The 22,499-nt window shown below is 38.9% G+C and overlaps 1 protein-coding gene across 2 annotated transcripts in view; it reads right to left on the bottom strand.

Moving 5' to 3' along the window:
- Nucleotides 1–22,499, bottom strand: part of pdlim5a (PDZ and LIM domain 5a) — a 53,721-nt gene that overhangs the window by 4,630 nt on the left and 26,592 nt on the right. Inside the window, exons 4-11 of one of the 2 annotated variants that reach the window (XM_068310293.1) lie at nt 18,861–18,900; nt 17,854–18,287; nt 16,026–16,046; nt 15,878–15,895; nt 15,051–15,223; nt 14,821–14,857; nt 5,042–5,124; nt 903–1,092 (exon numbers count right to left, since the gene is read on the bottom strand). In XM_068310293.1, coding sequence (XP_068166394.1) covers nt 903–1,092; nt 5,042–5,124; nt 14,821–14,857; nt 15,051–15,223; nt 15,878–15,895; nt 16,026–16,046; nt 17,854–18,287; nt 18,861–18,900 — 996 coding nt within the window. The remainder of the gene's footprint in view (nt 1–902; nt 1,093–5,041; nt 5,125–14,820; nt 14,858–15,050; nt 15,224–15,877; nt 15,896–16,025; nt 16,047–17,853; nt 18,288–18,860; nt 18,901–22,499) is intronic. The other variant, XM_068310295.1, reaches the window with a different exon arrangement.

Below are 22,499 nucleotides of genomic sequence, written 5' to 3' on the forward strand. Positions count from 1 at the left end.
TGAATAAAAATGTAAGTTCAATCTTACTTGAGGATAGAAAATCTTTTCATATGGCCAAATGTGACACTGTTTGACCAGTTGTCTTTCGTATCTTACCATACAAGGTGTTCCATGTCAATTTTTTTCAGGGTAAAGAATGATGATAAACACAAACTCCACAAAAAGCATTTTGTGCTTATCTTATAAACCCGAACTTGGCAACAATTAACATGTGAGCTACTCTGACACTGATATTCAATGGAATACAACAAAGGTTAATGAGATAACGCTTTACCGCATGGACTGAAACCAGAAAAAATCTTCATACATATGTAGATACATTTTCAGGATTATGAATTACCTCAACTTTTATGATTATTTCAAGGATTATATTCACGATTCTTAATCATTAAGATAATCCCCCAACAGGAGACAAAAGACTGACCAGTCAAGATGAGATCAGCTCATCTTTTGTGTGTGCCTGTGTGCACAAGTGTAACATCGCCCTCAGATTTGATCCACTGCAGGTACAACTTAATTTCCCTTAACTTTATCTACATTACAGTCAGAAGTTTGCGGTGCTACAGTTTCATACACAGATTATTTACTCGGGATGGTTTAAAGGCAATTATTTTAAGTGCCTATCTGGGACACTAAATAATTGACTGGACATATTTTCTTTGGTTAATTGACTTGTGTACCTATCACTGTGAGACTCTGTATGAGCGGCCAAGTTTAAGAGATTACACTTATATTCACTAAACACTGCATAGTAGAAAAGTGTGATAGGATGGAGGTACACACCCTGAATGACCACTGTCCAACTCCATTGTAATTCTGTAGCAGTACCTAAATTCTGTTGAAGTCGCTAAAGTGTTTCAAATAAATATTAATGTGAGTAATTACATAATTTTGCACCTCACCTGATAACCTTATTGCAGTGGGCACACATGGGAGTACGAGTCCCAGCAGGCATATGTTCTGCCATTTGGACAAGAGTGTCTTCATCTTTAGGGTGGGGCTGAGGCACAGGTCGAGGTGGGATGTGGCCCTTTGCAACACTGGCACTTCCATTACCCCTCATATTGAAAGATGGGGTGATCAGACCATGGCCTGCAAGATAAGAAATAAAGAGAAAAGGCTGTACTTGTGACAAAACAGCAAGAAAAAATATGTATAAGAAGAAGAGCAGACAATAGATCAAAGAAAAAGCACTCTTAGCATCACTAAGGGCTGTTTGTATGTCTGTATTTAAGTTTCCTCCCCAGGTGTGAAAGTTATTTGACCTCTACCCTCTTCGTCTATACACCCAGTAGGTGTCAGGGCAGCGCATGCAGTTGGCTGACTCCTGCTGTCATAACCATGGATTCAACTCATCAATCTCCACAGAATCTTTCACTCCACCTATTGCAGTTGCACATGCATGCACACGACCAAATCCACAAACATCCTTACACACACACATAGACAACCAAGACATTCCGTCAACAAAACCACAGACACCTGGCTAAACATATAGCCTGGGCTTTAATGTTCACACAGCGGAAAGTGATGTGTTTTGTATGTGAGTGCATGATGGGATGAGAGCTATTTTTGGAGGCTTTCTTCACCATTACTTGTAAAGTTGGTTTGTATTTTTAGACTGGGGATAAAGGTTGGTTTAAATTCAATATGAGCCCAGAAGGTTCATGTTAGCAACTTAAACCTGCAAACATGTTATTTTGCCTCTTGAAGGTAGCAGGATCAAGTGAATCCAACATTGACATACCATCATGACTTCAGGTAGCAAGCTAGTATTGGCAGGAAAGGCTTATTGTGTAATTACTCATAAAGTAACTTATTCATGTGTGATCACTTGTAAATCTAGAGGTTAGACAACATTATTCATGAAATATCTAATCTCTAAGTCTCTTAGCAACTCTCTTATCTTTTCTATATTTTGTCTCCAAGGGAACCAGGGAACTACATTTTAGCCGTTTCAAGTGCCCAAAAGTTTACAAGTCCTAAGTTCATCAGTAGCATGAACTACTTATTGATGATGGCATTTATAACTCATTAGTCAGCTTCATCATTGAGGGACATGAGAACTGTCCACTTCATGCCATGCCAGTCACAGGCAGTGTGTGGTGGCTAACTTTGACTCCACTGTAGAACCCACAAATTTACTTGGTAAAATTATGCCCTCTAGTCCTACATAGGTTCACTATAAGTGACCCAGTTCATTGTCATATCATTTTCACATTGTCTTTTTGATTCATTGTGTGTCTTAGGTGTTAGGTGGCAACCATTTCTTTAATGTAAAGACAAGATAATTTCAGGTCATATGATATTACAGTTTGAGGTTTCAACCGGTGAGCAAAGGTGTCATTAATCATACTAGCATGTGAAACTGCTTCAGGAAAGACAGGATGACAGAATTTATGTGTGCTTGATGGTGTGTTTGGGAGTTTAAACACCATTTATTTTAGTCATATAGAAGAAGGTGGGGCAGGCTGAAGAGTTCCATAGCTGCAGCTCAGAATTCAAAATGCTGTATATTTTATAAAATTAGATTAGATTAGATTACATTAGATTAGATATACCTGTATATGTACAGTATATAGTTTACACCAGGGAGTTTACAGAATGAATGCATTGTCCAGATTTAATGAGGTAGAGCAAGCCAAAAATGTGATCCATAAATATTCACAAACATAAGAATGGGGAGTTGAAGAGCAGAGTGTATACTTAACCAAGGCCCAACAGTCCCTTTTAATTAAATATTTTAAAACTTTTTTCATCACCCATACTTTCAATTAAAGAAAATTTCTCACAGATCCACCCATCCATCCACCCACACATCCATCCATCCATCTATCCATCCATCCATCCATCCATCCATCTAACCATCCATCTATCCATCCATCCATCCATCCATCCATCCATCCATCCATCTATCCATCAATCCATCCATCCATTTTTTTTAAATAGACAACAATAATCATGTCATCTACAGCAATTTATCCGATTTGCGGGGCACGGGTGTTGTTACGGGTGAGAGGCAGGGTATAAGCCCAGATGGGTTCCCAGAGCATCGCGGGGTCGCACACAAAAAAACAACAATTCACACTTATGGACAATTTAGAGTGATCAATTCTCCTCAATTGTATATCTTTGGAGGTGAGAGTAAGCTGGAGAGCCCAGAGAGAGCCCACACAGACACAGGGAGAATATACAAACCCGGAACCTTGTTACTGTGTGGTAACAGAGCTATCTACTGCTCCACTTTGCTGCCCATGTTCTCACAAGTAAGGTTAAAAATGAAATCCCAAGTGGTTTCTTTATCCAAATCTGAAGCTCTGTGGCTTAGATCCTTTACCAAATATTAATACAAAAAGAATAGACCTGCTACACGTAGTGCCAGAGGCACAATGGGGCCGTCGTTCTTTGCTTAATGGACTAGAGAATTGCCTATTAATTTTCAGAAAGATGATGCAGTCCTCCCCTTTTGGTAATTACTGACTTGGAATTAGAGAGAGTTGACACATTCAAATGATAAGGGACCACCATATGCCATACATTGAAGTGAGAGGCCAAATCTAGCAATTCAATTAACAAGGGCCACCAGATGATTCACCTTATAGTCTGTCAGGGGGAGATAATGTTGCATTTCTACTAAGGTGCTGTGGACAGCGTCCTCTTTTCAGTCACAGGTTGGTATAGAAACACAACTGCCCTTACAAGGGGTCAGTTAGAAAAAGACGTTTGCACAGAATCTGAGAAAATAGGCCATGAACTTCCCACGTCTGACACTCAGATCATATGCAAGTCATAGAGAGAGACTGCTGATCCATGAACCTGCTAGCTCCATCCTCAGTGTCCGAGTCTTTGGCGCAGAACATTTCGCTTCATGGGTATGACTCTCTTAAATGCGTAAGAGGAGCACAATGACACACTTTAAAATCAACGTATTATTGTGTATGAATATCATATAGTAACACACTGTAAACTGCAATGCAATCTGGGAGATGCAATATTTCTAATTTATTCGATTATCACTGTAAAAAACCAGAGTATCAAGTGAATGTGCCGGACTAACTGTAGAAATCCAAATTTGAAAATGAAATGTAGACACAGATGCCGACAGTGAAGATGAATGAATGAAAGGATGAATGAAAGATGTACTCATGTTCAGATCTTCTACTCTGTCTGCTTTGAGGAAAAAGAAGAGGAAAGGTCTAACATGACCTATTTTACAACATATGCCACACTTCAAAATGGAAAATAAGGCTCTTTCCTGTTGCTAACTGGCTGCAATAACATTCAAGAGCAATAAATCAGTTTTACATTATGTCACAATTTGGAACCAAATGGTCTTGCATGAGAAAATGCTGTAACTATAGGGAGAAATATACTTATATATCAAAATATGTACTTAATAGAAGATTTAGTTCCTAGTTTAGTTTTATTTTTAAGAAACTTTATAGGGGACATTTTGAAGTACATATGCCACCATGACTTACTGTAAAACAACGGAAAGAACCCAAGTCCGATTACATTCCACATTTGCTTTTCCTCAAAAATTTCCACCATGTCAATGGTAAAAGTAACCGCAACACACACACACACACACACACACACACACACACACACACACACACACACACACACACACACACACACACACACACACACACACACACACACACACACACGCACAGGCACACAGATATTCTTTTGTTGGATTTGGCTTGCAGGTTGAGGTGGTAATGCACTAATGTACTTCTCCACAGATTTCATATAGTCATTGGCTTGATGAACAAAAACTTAAAGACACTGACAGCCATGCATTATGCTGTATTTCATAACATGTGGTCACAAAGGTGGGTTTGTTATTTTAGTCACTTAATAGGAGACATGCTGATTATGGCTTAGTCCTGGCTCCATAAATTATGCTCAATGCAGGGTGGAAAAATTTACATTTAAAGAGAACAAGTGGTTATTGTGAATGTGTGAAAGAGGAAATAAAAAACTTTTAAGATGTGCTTCTATCAGGAGTGAACAGCACACCCACGGCGCTTACCCTGGGCTGCAACAGGTCCTTTGACCATTGTCTTGACGACTACAGATGCATGGCTGTTCAATTCTGGTTGGTCTCCTTCTTCACTGTATGGACGGAGAAAATACAAATCAATTCATGTTTTTTTTTTCTATTAAATGCCTTTAATCTAGATAAAAGGCATTTAATAGAAAATTAGTTAGACACATTAGTTAAACCCAATTTTTTCAAAATGTAAGCAAATTTCAAAACACATGGTTACTCTTTGCATTATGCCCAAACAACATTCTGAGTAGAGGATCGCACAATAACAGTGGTTGATACAGCTAGTGTCTGAAGTGAGCACGTGTAACACTTAATCCTGTTGACCAAAGTGACACTCCCAACCAAATACATTTGAAAGCCCACTGTACTCACTGCCTCTAAAAGAAAAAAGAACCAAAACGACAGGAAAAGAAAATACCAAGACAGTGTTATTTTTCAAATTCTTGTCAAAATACAGCTAGACAGATTCCAGACCACCTACTTGCTGACAGACCACAGGCAAACATGGTACCAACCAAAACACAGCATGCAGGAACAGCAAAAATAGTGCAGCACTCAACTTCACAGTGCATTTCCAACTTGTAACTACACTATGAACAAAAACATTTTCCCACATGTGACTTTCACAGCAGAACAGAATCCAGGCCTCCAATCTGATGGATAGGTGACAGGTAGCTTTGCATAGCATTAATAATATGACACATCCACCCAAAACCAGTGACATAATAGCAATTCGAATTACTTAAGACGCAGTAATTGGCTCTAGCAGGGAGAATTTTAACATGGGACATATTCTAAATGTAATGCAGTGACACACCAGACTAACAGTGTTTATCATAAAAAAGGAGATGACGTCCTTACAAATACGATCTGAGCATATTATGGGCATCAACAGTATACTGTATACAGATATCTGTCACATTGCAAATATTTCACTTCCCTTTCATTTCAGACATCTCCTTTCACTGATGGTTTGTGTGCGTCTTTCAGGTTTTGTAGAGACATACTGAACCAATGAGTTGTAACTGCAGCATGGTAGTCCATTTTCACAGGCCCCGAGAAACTAGCTAAATTTCACATTTGGGTCAAAGGCTGAGCAATTTTAAGAGGCTCTGCAGTACAATTTGGTGTCGATCACACTAAACGCTGCCAGAAAACAAATTCAAGTGACGACATTAAGCGAATGAGCTCATGGGTCAGACAGTATTTCTCGGCTCTCTACAGAAGATGGAAGCTTTGAGCAAAGATCAGAGCTAAATAGGTGTTCAGTTGATAGAGAACGATGCTATGGAACATTTTGTCTATGGGATCATTCTTTCAAGGTCTCTTTTTATGTGCAATATGTTGTCTTCTCACACATCGTTGTTCATGTCAAAAAGTTCTCCTACAGGACAAAATATAAGAAAAATAATCTCCCAAACGTGATGTAAAATGTTCTCTACTTGCCGTGTTTTTGTGTTGAAGGAACACCAAGACAGCATTGTTCTTCTTTTGTCTCTCTTGCAGTGCAAATGTGGTGGAAGGGAGAGATAAATGTCTGAGCTGCTCAAATCATTTTTGGCCCCAAAGCTTCAAACTCTTCACCGCTTTTTAAAATGATGTAAAATTGTTATTTTTCTATGGGTAAAATCAAATATGTGCATGTATTTGTGTGTTTGAGAAATTGCGTGTCTCTCAGTGGCAGCTGAAGAACCTGGGTGGGCCATTGGTTTCTCCCCAGATATATTACACATGTAAATGCATAGTGGTTGTAGCTCATGCCAACAGTTGGTTCACTGTCTTCTCCTTGTGCCTGGCCCGATGGGACTCAAATAAGACAAGTGTTATGGCAACTGCTGTCAGAGTTACACAGTTTAGCCTGTCCAAGTGAAAAAGAAAGAGTGAAATTGAAATACTTTGTGAGGTGAAATGAGAAAGATAGACGGTAGAAAGTAGAATTCCTGCATGTTCTCTCTTCACTTTAAGAGATATGCTGTCACAAATTGTGTTACCTAGCTTTTATTTGTAGTTATGATGCCTAAATGCAAAGGGCTTAAAATACCATCTCTGTTCAACAATGATCCCACAAGCTCCAGAGTGATGACAGGGATTGTTATAAATACACCCAGTGGACTGTTGTGTTAGTATTGATTTCAGCTAATCAGCTTTCGCTGATACAGTCCTAATCTATGTGTTCTCTATAGGAAACAGACCGCCAGACTGCAGAAAATCTTCTCATTATCTTTTTTTCTTTCTTTTTTTTTTGTCTGACGGAGGAGCTGGTGGATATCAAGTTATCTTCTTAGATGTATTAGTCAGAGAGCTAACTGTGCAAATATCATTACTATTTCCATCTGAATATTAGCCAGTGTATAATTTGCTATAATCCTGTGCTATTCTGACAGTTAGTAAATGAACATTTCCAAAAAAAATTTGATTGCAATAATTAATCAGGTAGGATTTACTTAAATTTCATGGCTTGTTCTTCAGCATTCTTAGACTCTCAAGATTTCAAAGTAAAGAAAACAAATATTACAGAAAAGTCACGAGATAATGAATTCAATTATGTAGACCTGGAATATTATTTCTTCATTATATCTTTGATTAGATGAAAGATTGTCACATTAGATTGCCACATTACCTAATCACTTGCTAATTGATCATTTTCACAATTTTATCCATGTTGAAGTGGAAATGAAAAGATCATGTGGCATTTCTTAGCAGGATGGCTGGTAAAGAAAAGGAAAGTCTTCATCTTCATCTTGCTATTAAGCTATTAGTGTTAGTGATTTAAGTCTAGAGTGCTATTTATTCAAATTATCTGGCTGAACATTCATTCCCATTAGTTATGGTAATTGGCTAACAACAGGTGACAAGTAGAGCAGGAAATAAGATACTCCCCAATCTGTCATTCATTTGAGCCAATTACAGCAAAACTCGTTAATATTCTCCACCAATCAGGCCTAATACATGGGAACTTAACGTTATTCTATAAGACTTATTGGTTGAGTAATGAAGTCTGCACTGTTCTGATTCAATAGCTGGTTAGAGCGCTGACCATCTGGACGTAGGGGGTCATGTACGAACCTTGTTATCTAGGGGGATAATTAAAGAGGGATCAGAGGAGGGAGGAGGTGGGGAATGTATTTATCTTGTTTCTGTCTGCTGTCTTCCTGCTCTGTCTGTATTCTTCATGTTTATACATAAATACAGTGAATCATTGACATTTAGACACATGGACCCTTGCCTGTCTCTGCTCTGCATCCCCGTTTACATCTCTTTGTTTATACTAATTGGAGTTTACTTTTTGCACTACATGCTGTCTTCTTACTTTCTCGTATCAAGCAACTACGTGGACGAAAGGAAAGAAAATATGGCAAAATTCACACCCCACTCATTTATATGTGTAAAGTAACCCTTTATGTGCTGGAGAGCCATGGATCACTTGTATGATGAAACTCTTGAATGTGTTGGTTTCATATGAACAGTCAATGAAAGGCCCAATAACACAGGTGGCCATTGTCCAGCACCACACAACATGGTATGATCATATTAATTAGATCACATTAAATCTCTCTCTCTCTCAAACACACACACACACACACACACACACACACACACACACACACACACACACACACACACACACACACACACACACACACACACACACACACACACACACACAGGCACACAGATATTCTTTTGTTGGATTTGGCTTGCAGGTTGAGGTGGTAGTCATTTGCTCACACAATCACAAACATACAAGTGCACGTGTGATCTCTCTCTCTCTCTCTCTCTCTCTCTCTCTCTCTCTCTCTCTCTCTCTCTCTCTCTCTCTCTCTCTCTCTCTCTCTCCATAGTTTACATGTGTGGTGCAGTTGCGCCAATGACTGATCTGTTTGAGATGCTGCCAAGATGTTTCCCAGTGACCACAGAATGCCATAGCTGGTGTGAGCTGTCTCCACAGAGACATATGGACCATGTCTTCTGTTGCTGGCAGAGACTAAACAAACATGGCTTCTCCTTTTTTTTATTTCCATAGATGGCATGTTCAGTTGACACAAGGGCTATTTACACCTCACATTAAAATCAACTCTGTTTTTTAAATTAAGTAGTATAACAAATACATACACTGTCTATTCAGGTGTCTTCAAATCTCTCAAACAATGAGTGACGAGCACTGATACACTGTGAATGACTCGTTACTGCGTTATTCTCTTATTCCTAAAGAAATATTTATCGTCTTTTCAGGTTTATCCATATTTTGTTGTTTGTTTTTTTATCATATTTTCTTGGTAAAACTAGTAAAATGTTGTTGTTTTTTTAAAAAAAATCAGATCTTGAATATAAAATACTAGCAGTCTTTTCCAGTCTCAGCCAACTGACAATCACTGAAGCTACAGTGCTCCTTCTTTGTGTTCCACAAGATTGGAGTGATGAGCAATGCAATCAGTAAGAACAGCAACACAGCTTTATCAGCTCTGCTGTGATAAGAAGCTCAAAAGACATGATGACACAGTAGGGAAGGTGAGGCAAGGCATGGACAAGAACTCATGATGATGCCAAGACATCAGCTGTGAAAAGTAAATAGGAACGAAAGAACAGAGAAACCTACACAAACTCCCCAGCACGCCTGGAAATTGCTGTCAACCCCCTCATGAGCAATGAGCTTTAGACTGACATTCATCTGAGTCTCTCCTGACATCTACTGGCAAAAAATGGTATGGCGATCAAAAAAGGGGGAAAGGTTTCGAATTGTATCAACTCATATATGGGCATTAGGTCAATGCAATAAGCTTAAAGGAAAACACCTCCATATATAAATGTACCTTTAAACTTGGTTGATATCTTACTGTGCTATCAAAAACTGCTGGTCTTGTGTGAAAAGAAAATGGATTAGAGTCTTCAGTACTTCTTTTTGACCTAGTGAAGTAAGTCCTTGAGCAGGTAATTCACTAAAAACAGATAAACAGCTGCAACTTGTTTAGAAACACAAATGTTCAACAATGTGGGATGTTTTCTTGCAAAAATGCTGTGTTGTTTGGCCTTTGAATTTGGGATGGTTGTATTTGCTTTGATTTTGAACCAGTGGCTCTGAAAGCACCAGCATTATCGCTAACAGATGTTCATGCGGTTTGTGTGAATTTGACAAAACATGTCAACAGACCTTGAATCGGTATTGAGAAGGTAGCTCAGTGAAGGAGTGCTGTAAATGATTTATTGCTCTCTTGACATTGAGAATTTCAGAGGCCACCATGGTTGGATATGCAAACACAGCTGGAGACTGAAGTGCCATCCTGTAGTTGTAGATGATTGGCTGATAAGGATTCTGTGTGTTGCTGTGGCTGATGTGTGATCATGTGATCAGATTTGGTATTGATTTGATTAAAGAAAAACAGAGTTATAACAGAAGCATAAAAAAGATTTGAAAATGCAAAATCTGCTTGAAGCGTCTCAGTGCATCAAATAACACATCAGTCAGTGAGTGATTGAATTAAAAGCCTTCAGGTGTATTATTTAACAGGGGCTGTTATATAATAGAAACATTTAAAGTGGCTTTACATTTCCCAAAATTTGTTTCAGATCTCTGAGATAACAAGAAAAGAAACAAGTGAAAGGAGGAAGAAAGCAGTGGAAGGAAGAAGAATGGAAAGAAAGGACACACCAGAGACACAGAGCAAATGAAACAAGCAAAAGGTGTCAGAAATTATTTTATTACTACAATATAGGTTTTTTTTTGCAAACTCAAAAGACAGAAGATTGATTCCAGCTTCTAAATACTGCAACTATTTTCAAAATCTACATAACACGTCTGCAGCAAGTAAACATTGAGATGAAATATGTTCAAGGCACTGGGGCAATATTTTACAAAGCTAAGACATCAAAATTATGTTTTTAAATCGCAAGCCATTTATAGCATTTTTGCTGACACATCACACAAAATAAGAGCTAAAAAAAAAAAAAAGCTCATCAAACACACTTTCTTAGTTGCATAAACCTAACACCACACAAAATTCCAACTGTAATGATATGAACTACTACACCCCAAGAGTTTGTTGAAGTATAAGATATTGGTTTATATGTACTATACATGTATGGCAGGTTGAAATCCTCTAGTACCTCAGATGCCACCATATCTCAAAGCAGCGTGCCGGTCAAATAGTTCAAATGTCAGCAGATATAACACTCCACTTAAGGGTTACATGTGTTTGGAAAAACTATAGTTACATGGTCAAAATATTATAAATAAACATCATTAACTCACTGATGCATTTGTCCTCTCACACAAAACAAGGCCATAGTTGCTATTGCTAAAACTAACCAAGACACCTTCCCTTTTATTTATTTTTTACAACCATCTGCATTACATCAGACATTGACGGTGAACCAGTGGAGTTTTGTAATTTACCACATTTGCAAACAGCATCTCATCAGCTCTACTGCAGAGGCCTGTCGGGGAGGCAGGGGTTATCTATTTCTAAAATCCTGTGTTAGAAAAATCTTGTTTTATGTTTAAAAATGAACATAGAGTGAATAATTCATAAAACTCTATCTGTACATCTCTCAGCAGGCCTCCTCAGCGTCTGGTCTTTTCTTGTTACTGTGAGACATTCTGCGCAAACATACGGTATGTAAAGTCTGTATAATACATGTTCTGCGGTGGAGGCTGTATGCAGGGTAGTGAAGACTGAGATGCCAATTGACTGCTGTGTAATTGAATTTGTTCAGACTGGTAGATTAGGACTATTTTGGATTTGACATAATAACAAATCTGGTTGATTTATATTCCATCTTTATTACGGTGAAAAATTATGTTACTCAAAATCACCCAAGGACTCCATTGATAACATATTGAGTGACTCTCTGTAGAGTGTTTAATTTTTTTCTCGGTTCAGTACTCTATCAGTAGCCTGCTTTTTCATTAAATCATTCATGTCACTCAGGAGCATATCTTAAATCAAACTGGATTAAAATGGACATGGGCAGCACAGTGGAGCAGTGGGTACCATGTTCTCCTCCTGTCTGCGCGGGGGTTCTCTCCGGGTTCTCCGGCTTCCTCGCACCTCCAAAAACATGCGCTTCAGGTTAATTAGCCATTCCAAATTGCCTGTAGGAGCGTGTGTGTTTGTGTTTGTGTGTGTGTGTGTGTGTGTGTGTGTGCGTGCGTGCGTGCATGCGTGTCCCAGTGGCGTCGTGCCCTATGCCTGCTGGGATTGGCTCCAGCTCCCCGTGACCCGCGCAAGCGGATGAATGAATGAATAAAATGGACATTTTTGTTTAATGAAAATGCCCGTTTTAATCCTGTATATATATTCAATTACAGTAAATTATTATTGAGCACTCACAAAAAAAAATCCAACATAACCGTACAATCTGAAAGGAACACAAGCAAAAAATGCTGATGAGGTGAGAGCTGGTAGCGCATCTGGAACATCTGTCAGCCTGATCTTGAATATTTGTTTTATACTTGTTTCATTATGCATTTACCCCTATTCTATTAGTTGTTGTTTTTCATGACGGTAGCTTGTTTTCTCCTTCTAAAAAGCTTTATGGAAGACACATTCAGTTATCCTTTCCATGATGGCACTAACACAGCTACTGTCTGCTGACAGATCAGCAGCTATCCACCTCTACTGTTTTCTCTTTGCTTGAACCACAAATGGATCATCATCAGCTGGTTTTCCGTGATATTGCAACAATTACTTACATATTAATTTACCAAAAAAACTTCCAAATACTTCCATTCTGACTGTAACTTTAGATTAAATTATAGTTACAGTTACACTAACCTATTAAACCCCAAGGTTAACTGAAGTTAAGTATTATCTGAGCTGCATAATACATGAAGAATAACACCACAGCTGTAAGATGTATAAACAATTTTAGTGTCTATCGATAGATGGAAGCTAATAGAATTCCATCTGTTGGTAGAAACATTGTGTTTATTATTATGTCTGACTAAAGTTTGATGAAACAAAGGAGAGGTTTATATTATCATCCTCACTTGAATTTTGAATTTAAATAGGCAAAAAAATCATATAATAATATTCTCATACACTGAATTGACGCAGCAACTGCTTAAAAACAAATGTCATACATTTAATAGAAATGCTACAAATTAAATTGCATACAAGTTTTAGAAAGACAGAACTGCAACAGCCAAAGAATCAGACATGTTCACCCCTTTCCCTTACCTATACAAGGAGGAAGAGAAAGATGAATGTTGAGTAATGCCTGACTGAAAACTCTTAACACCATTTAGATATATGTTTTATACATTTGCATATAATATAAATACCCCTGTAGTATGTTTATTCAGACGGAGTACTCAGGTACACACCATCCACCACATGGAGTATCATCCCTACATCAAAACCAAATTCATTTACACTTTCAACATAAGATCAGTGAACTGCCAAGAGCGTAAGCAACACTTGATTAAAGTATGAATGATGCCAGGCCCTACCCTCAACACAAACGCAAACACACACACACACACACACACACACACACGCACACACATCAGAAGTCCCTTTGCAAGCTCTCACTCCTTCATGTTTCCTTTATTTCCATCATTCTACAAACTGTCAGCAGTCAACTTCATGAACAACCACTGTCAAACTGATGTAGTGCATACAGTACATACACAAGCAGACGAATACACCCATGAGAAGTACACTCAGGTTGTTTGTCTACTGGACATTGAGGGTGCGAGCGGACACTCCATGGTGCCAGTCCCTCAGCTCCATGTACTTAGGGCCAATCACCACCCGAGTGGTGATTTTGTTCGCCCTGCCATCACAAGAACAGAGGAAAATACACAAAAAGACACAGTAAATAAGGATTATTTAGAGCAGCTGTCCTGCAATCATTTCTGGGATGTGCTGTGAGCCATGCCACAAGTTGAAGCATGATCATACAGTATCAAGTGTACAAACAAGAAGCCAATAGCAGACGGGTTATGATGAGGTGGGGATGGGCACTTCTGCTGTCATCACCAGAACTCAAAATGACAGATATAAATACAGACGAAAAGAAAGTAAGAATATCATCATTACAAAATGCGAGACTGTTAATCATGGCCGGTATGGAATGAAATCAGGAATTAATTCAACCATAAAAACCCACACACCATTAGTCACAGATAGCAGAAATGTCTGCATGTTAATCTGTGATCACAGACACACACAGTGATCACAGACATCACCACTAGGAGCAATGGGCAACTGATGAGAACAATGGCACGGTTCAGCTTTGATTATCAACACAATCACAGGTTAAACAGCGTGCAGCATTGCAAGACTGTCATATCTGCAACCACATTCAACCATAAGACACACAAACACCATTTTGTTGGGGATGAAATCTTTCAAGTGCTTGTGGTTGAAAGTTACATTTTCTGAGTGCCCAGAGGTCTGGCTTTGACTTTAAGGTTCAAATGTTATTCATTCTCTTCAGTCTAGACAGGAGGATCATGCAACACCAAAACAATTGCCAGAACTATGCCACAATATTTGAAGGCAGATTTTCTGTTTTCCAATGAATGTTGAAATTGATGCAGCCCAAAAAGTGGGTTTAAGATAATATTTTATGGACTATTTCCTGTAACATCCCTCCAAAATTTTTTTGATAGAAAATACAATATGGATAGACTGCAGCCGATCCCTGGCCTACAAGGCAAAAGAGCAGCAACAGACAAAACAACTAAAAATGGAGGAATGGACAATATGGATTTAAAGCTATTAAAATGAGTATTAGCACTGCCATGCACTTACTTTGTCTTCTTGGATGAGTCAGCCTCCTGTTTTTGACCTGTCAGGCAAATAATGAAAGCAACACTTAGGTCTTTGCTTCAAATTTAAGTAGTGCCTTATGGAACTTTTGACATTGACATGAGTGATTTTGTACAAAACTGCACAAAGTAACATGGCTTCACTATGTTTGATTGCTGTTAAAGAGTCTATGCAATCAATGCAGTTTTTGCCCCATGTGTGCCGTCCAGTACCATGCTCGGTGCCAGTGATCTGTGCCAGAATCCTGAATGATCTGGACTGGGTGGTGCCGGAGCGTGGGCGCCAGTCCTCCGTATCTTCCATTATACGCTTCCTGCTGGCATCAGCATGAGTAGGCACATGGTAAAAATGGATGTCTGTGTCCACAATGTGCTTCCTTGGAACTCTGGATAGACAGAAAAGATGACATCAGCAAACATTCTTCTAGTTTTCTATCTTCCCTCTTATAATCAAAGTGGAAGAATCAAATAAGCTATTAAAGTAAAATGCAGAACAAATTTAGCAGGATCCTATAAAACTCTCTCTACTGCAAAAACCTACTCTTGTAAGTGGGTCATTTGTAGCTCTCCCCATCATTGTACACTGTGTTGTCACCGTTAGTGTTTTTTGGGAGGTTAATTCAAACCAAGAATTTTTAATGAACATTATCTCTCTCTCTCTCTCTCTCTCTCTCTCTCTCTCTCTCTCTCTCTCTCTCTCTCTCTCTCTCTCTCTCTCTCTCTCTCTCTCTCTCTCTCTCTCTCATATCTATATCTATATATACGTATATATATATATATATACACGTATATATATATATATATATAGATAGATAGATAGATAGATAGATAGATAGATAGATAGATAGATAGATAGATAGATAGATAGATAGATAGATAGATAGATAGATAGATAGATAGATAGATTATTTTTTTGACACACAATAAGTGAGTTAGAGGAATGGCACTAAGTTGTCAAATGTTTCAACTGCAGGTTACATGAGACAAGGAACACAATTTGGTAAATTAATTTGGTTTCTTGATCCAAACCAATCAGGTACCTTGGCGGTGGAGGTTTTCTTGAAGGTCATTGACAAAGAGGCAAATGAAAGGAGAAATACACTAGATGAGAGCAGGGAAAACTAAAACAGGAGCTTTCGTAAGAGTCACTGTCAGACTGTGGAATTATCTGTAAAAAAAAAAACTTACTTCAAAATACTTGGAGGTCCACTTAATGAGGCGGAGGGGTAAAGTAGGAGAAGAGATACAAGCATGCACCGTTATTGAAAGTCTAAAAAAATAATAAGACTAGTTGACAAGTGTAAAGATGAATAAAGTGAATAAACTACAATAAAGTGCAGTTCTGTTTTTAACCACATGATGGTGCTCCTGAATTTTTTGAAGTTGATTTTCTGAATAATGTACAGGTATATCCATTCTCCCAGAATATACTGGAATGATTTAATTTTTACTGATAAAAAGAAAAAACATGAGAATGACAAATGTTCCATATAATTATGATGTCACAATTGTGGCTTGGATAAAAACAGCAACAGTACATGTGTGTTTATCCATTAGCTCCCTTGGCAGAAGGGTGCTGACAGGCATGTTACTGCCTGGCTGTCAATAAATCACCCCTTAGGACAAACACACACACATAAACACACAGAGGGACATTGAAGACTTTTCAGGCACTGCCAGTAAATCACGTATAAATGCACACAACTGCCAACCAGTCAGCTAGCACGCTGAATAGACTGATATATGAGTGTCTTTCAACACATTCTTACCACAGCAGCAGCTATTTGGGTGTGGTAGTGTTGACAGCTGTATGCAAGACAGGTCACACAGTAATTGTGGATGCGTCTGGCAATACCACCAGTGCATGTGTATGTCAATATCTATAATTTTCATTTACAGTTGAGGTGAGTATGCTGTATCACAAAACATGGGTTAATTTTAGTGAATGTGTAGGTGCTGTTGGTCTCACATTATATAAACATAAAGTTGAACTGATTAATCTAGTAAGGATTTTTATAAACAATAAAGTGATGCAATAAATTCAGAAAAGAGTTCATGCAGGTGTCATGATACAGTAGGCAAGCACAGAAAGAGAGAGGGATTAGTATAAAGGACAGCAAGCAGGCATTCATAACCTAACATGCTTCAGGGACTAACGTTGTGACTGGAGGAGGTGCTGCAGTCTGCAAAGCAGAAAACAATGATTGAAAGTAAGAAAAAAAGACATAAAATATTTACATTACGTTTTCAGATTTTTCCATTTAATACTCAAAATATCAAATGTCATTCAAAAGTCCCCTCTGAAACGATTTACAGCATGCAACAAGCAAACAAGATGCAAGGAAGATCAAATCAGAAAAGAGTGAATATCTAATTTTCAAAGACATTGACTAATGTAAGGAGAAAAATAAATCCTAGAAAAGTGTTTTCCCAAAATAAGACATTGCACAATCATGCATTCTGTAAATGATGACAATGCCTTGAAAACCTTACAACCGCTGTTACATGTATGGATGTTCAGATAGGGAACCTGTACATTGACCTCGTACAGCAGGGAGGGAGTATAAGAAAAGAGGATGAAAAGGTATTTAAAAGCTTGAAAGACAGTTATGTGATGATGATGATGATGATGATGATGATGATGATGATGATGATGATGATGATGATGATGATGATGATGATGATGATGATGATGATGACGACGATGATGACGATGATGACGATGATGACGATGATGATTTGTATGTTAAAATTTGAGGTTTATCCTAAAATACATTGTTACAGTCTTTTTCATATTCATGAAATTGAAAAATTCTTGGGAGCAAAGTCACAGCCCAAACTCCAATAAAACAATACCCATCAGTAAAAGATTGAGAAGTAAAGTTAGATTGGAGAAGGGAACTGGACATCTGGTTGCCTAAACAGAACCAAGGTTGGATAAGTTACCAAAAAAAAAAAAAGATAAACTGTACAGAAAAACAAGATTGTTTGATTGACTGGAGAGAATGTCACTCACCCATTCAATTGCAAATTCATGGCTCCACCCTGACTCTCCAATAGGCCCCGCCTCTGCCCCATGGCCACCTCACATGCATTTTCATTGGAGTAGAGGTTGATTGGTGTGTTATACACTGATGGCTGGGGTGGAACCAGCACAGGGGGGGAGGAGGAGGAGGAAGAGGAAGGGGATGGGTAAGAGACAGGAGGTGGAGGAGGCGGAGGAGGACTGTTGTAGGTGGAGGCAGGAGTAAAGGCTGATGATGGGGATGGGATGAAGGAGGAATAAGTGGACTGTGAAGGAGGGCATTCACGTCCTCTTCCACAGCCCCCAAATGGCCTGGGGGCCTTGTCGTAGGGGGCGGTGGAGGGGCTCGAGGATTGAGGATGGGGAAGTGGTGGTGGAGGCAGACGGGTGAGGGCGACCGGTTTTATGATGTCTGATCTGTCACCCTAGTGGCATGAGAGAAGACCATGCCAATACACACAAAATGCAAATCATAACACAACACACACACACACTGCATTGATGCTTCACATATTTTTAACATTTAGAAAAAATCAGAACTAAAGGTTTTCATGCAGCAAACATGTCTGTTGGACATCGTTTCAGAAGGGTGTAAAAATGAAAGAAATACAGTCAAATTGTTGAAAACATGACATGCCAAGAGAATTACTCTATTTTATGGTGTCTTAACAAATCCATCAGTTATTAATTATCTTTCTATATTATAATCATTCTGCTTCCATTGTAACAACTGATTCAATGCAAAGGGCTACAATTATTCCACAATTTAAAAAAACGTCTTCATGGAAAAAGATTTATGATTTTGGATCAAATGACAATCAAATAATATCAGATAATGATTAATTATGCTTTGAAACTTGTTTTTGACCATTCTTCACCTGGTGTGGTTTATCTTAACTAAAGCATTTTGCGGTTTACTCTCATCTATAAATAGACATGCTGGAAGCTCATTAGAATACAGTTTTGCGCTGTTTGTGTGACATGCTTTGTTACTGTACCTTTGGTGCCACAGGAGGAGGGTTAGGAGCACTTGGAGCCCTGCAAAGTGAAAGAGGGGAAGAGAACAGTTATCTTTCATTTCCATTTTTATTTACAATGTCAGATCGTGGTACCTCAAAAACTATGCAAAAATTTACCCAATTTATATGACTAAATTCAGGTTTAAAAAAGTTTCCTTGACATGCTTCATCCATAATATATTGTTACGCAGTCCATTTTTTATACTGTCATCAGCTTCCGCAGATCCAACAGCTTCATCAGCCACAACCACCGGTGGGTGTCTGGACTCCACGGAGTCATTTATCCTGGTACTGCACAGAGGAGATGCCCTTTGACTGCAAACTCCTTTAAGTATGAAGACCTTCTGACAGACTAATTTTCTAATATCATCTGCCATAATTATCGAATATCATCTACTGTAGTAAATGACTATCTTTATACCGTTCATCCACTTGCCTCTCCTCATTTCTCTATCCATGGAAAATTATGGCTAAACCTGAATCCTAAACTAACATCTGCACTGATTTATGTGTTCTTTTGAAGGCAACCATTTTTAATCTTAACAGTTTGTATCAATCGGAAACTCTTGGTGTTGGTTAGTCTCGATTCCACACTGAGCCCCCAGATCATCTAAGGGAACATGACTGCAACTACCCAGTTCAGTTTCCTTTGAAGTGATGCCATCTTAGCACTTCATCATGAAATTTATTATAGTAATATATTTTCTCCATCTGTTTCCAGTGTTCTCAATTGACTCACCTAACTGGTTGAAGAGAACATCGATACAGTAGGAGGCATAGTCCAAAAAATGTAACATTCATTCATTCACTCATCTTCTTATCCACTTCTGCTTTTTTTTGTGTGTTGCCTATCCAAGCGGATTACGGGCGAGAGATGGAGAACACTCCAGGCATGACGCCAGTGCACCGCGAGCCACATGAAAGACAAACAACCACACACACACACACACACACACACACACACACACACACACACACACACACACACACACACACACACACACACACACACACACACACACACACACACACACACAAACACACACACACATAAGCGCAAGTTAGACTGATCAATTCACTTGAGAGTTTTCAGAGGTGGGAGGAAGCTGGAGAACCCAGGAACAGTCCACACAGGGACATATCGTAATAAAATACATGAGCTCATGTAAATTAAAGGTTAAGTAAACTGAAGCAACTGAATATGTGTGAATAGCAGCAGCCCTGCATTCCTTTCAGTGCAGCCCTTTGATAAACTTCCTGAGGGAGGCACATGTCCTTCACCTCTGTAAATTTAAACCAACAGCCTTACAGGAGCTAGACACAGATTAGTTGACAGATATAGCCACTAATATCTTTGGAACTCTCCTCTCTTTCTGGTCTACAGCGTCCTTATATTAGTATCATGCTCCTTCTCAACATGAGCAACTATAGGTGATACTACACCATTGGCAGAATGACATCAGGTCATGACATTATTACAGTGGCACTGGTTTTGATCACATCTATCAGATTTTTGCAGTAATTCCTTGACTGGGTCTTTTGTATTTGTTGTGTTCAACCAAGAGGATAAGAAAAGACTGGGGAACACGCAGTAGTGAAAGGGGAAAAGGAAAAACAGGTCTGAGTTACATGTCTGGAAGAGATTTTCAGTCCTGCGGTAAGCCCCGCAGGTTGTCCTCGGCCTTACTGCAGTTTTTCCCAGCAAAATATTCTGAGATGAGGATGGCTGAAGATGCTTGCTTGACAGTTATATTAAAAAAACGTTGGGCTTTAAAGTCAACCTAAACCAAAGGACTCTTGCACAACCAATGACTTGAGCATGTGCAAGGCTCACAGGGTAGGGGGAGAATGGAGAACACCAGGGTATCAAATAAGTATTTCAGACACGTCACCCTCAATGCTGTGTGCTGTCGCCTTGATTACACTGAGTCTAAAACAGGAAACACCAACATGGAGATCCAATAGTGTCATAAGGTGAAAAGAATCTCACCTGCTACAAAGTGAATAAAAAAAAAATTGAATAGAGAGAGAGAGAGACAGAGAGAGAGAGAGACAGAGAGAGAGAGAGAGAGAGAGAGAGAGAGAGAGAGAGAGAGAGAGAGAGAGAGAGAGAGGGAGAGAGTTTGGTTTTCACACAGATATACAGTATATGTCATGTGTGTGTGTGTGTGTGTGTGTGTGTGTGTGTGTGTGTGTGTGTGTGTGTGTGTGTGTGTGTGTGTTTTATGAGTGTCTAAACAAGAAAGCGACATGCTGTTTTATGAAAATGACCTGGTTTGACAGTTTAAAGATTTTGAGTTGATCTTTTCAAAACTTAAAGTGAGGGGTTGTGAGCAAGTTTGTTTTCACCAGAATGGGCTCCTGGTGAGAACTGATATAGGCTCTACTGTTGAAATAGAGACCCTTGCACCACTCTGTCATGCACTGTCGAAAAGGAATGTTTCTCCATAGCTCAAATGTGTGAGGGTCAGAGAGTAAGTAGATGTAATATCACAGTGTGACAGCGACATGAGATTTAAATGTATACCTCCTGCACAACCAATTGTAATATTTATGTTGTGTGTGTGCGTGTGCGTGTGTGTGTGTGTGTGTGTGTGTGTGTGTGTGTGTGTGTGTGTGTGTGTCATTCCTCCATTGGACTGGACTTAACGAATCTTGTATGAAAAATGTTTCTGATGTCTGTGCTTGTATGTGTACCTGCATATTACATGTAACTGTCAGAGTGTGTGTGTTTGTGCCCATGTTTTCTTCACTTTAAGTTCCTTTCTTTTTTCAATAAAATCAACATTTTTCCTTTTTCTGAGGGAATAAGCACAACAGTATGACTCTGTAGGAAGTAATGTAGAGCAGTCACGCAATAAAACTGTAAACCAAATTGTGTGAATGCTTTAGGACAATAGAGTAATAATATGTGACTTCATTTTGAGTTGAACTTCATTTATGGAAGATGCCTTTAATTTTTACATTCTGCTTGTCAAACGTTAACCTTTTTGACATTTTCTGTGGTACAGTGTCCACATAAATAACGTTTATGCTTTATGACTTTCTTCTAGAGTTTTTCTTACATTTGCCTTGTTTGAAACGGATATGTCATAAAGAGAAAAATGTCATCTCTTCTGCATTGGCTCTCAAATGACCCGAAGCCTTACGGCTGTTCAATGATCTTAGTTGTGCATTTGTATTTAATCTCTTTGTTCTATTCTTACTTGCGTGAGCTCATTGACCAATGTTTCCAGTGCTTTGTCGCGACATGCCATCAGCTTCGCCAGCAAGCAACGAGAAATACTGAGTCAAGAGGAGATTGTGTGTGTGTGTGTGTGTGTGTGTGTGTGTGTGTGTGTGTGTGTGTGTGTGTGCGCGTGTGCGTGTGTGTGTGTAGGTGCGTGCGTGGGTCTGTGTGTGTTTCATATGTCTACAAAGGAGTGTCATGAGCAGAGCATACTGACTAAACTCTGTTAGCAACACCAGTGTAAGTATGTTGCATACTGAACAAGTGCATACACACACACACACACTGACACACACACACACACACACGCACTAACGCACGCACACACACACACACACACACACACACACACACACACACACACACACACACACACACACACACACACA

The sequence above is a fragment of the Antennarius striatus genome, chromosome 3, assembly GCF_040054535.1.
Source record: "Antennarius striatus isolate MH-2024 chromosome 3, ASM4005453v1, whole genome shotgun sequence".
Classification (NCBI taxonomy): domain Eukaryota; kingdom Metazoa; phylum Chordata; class Actinopteri; order Lophiiformes; family Antennariidae; genus Antennarius; species Antennarius striatus.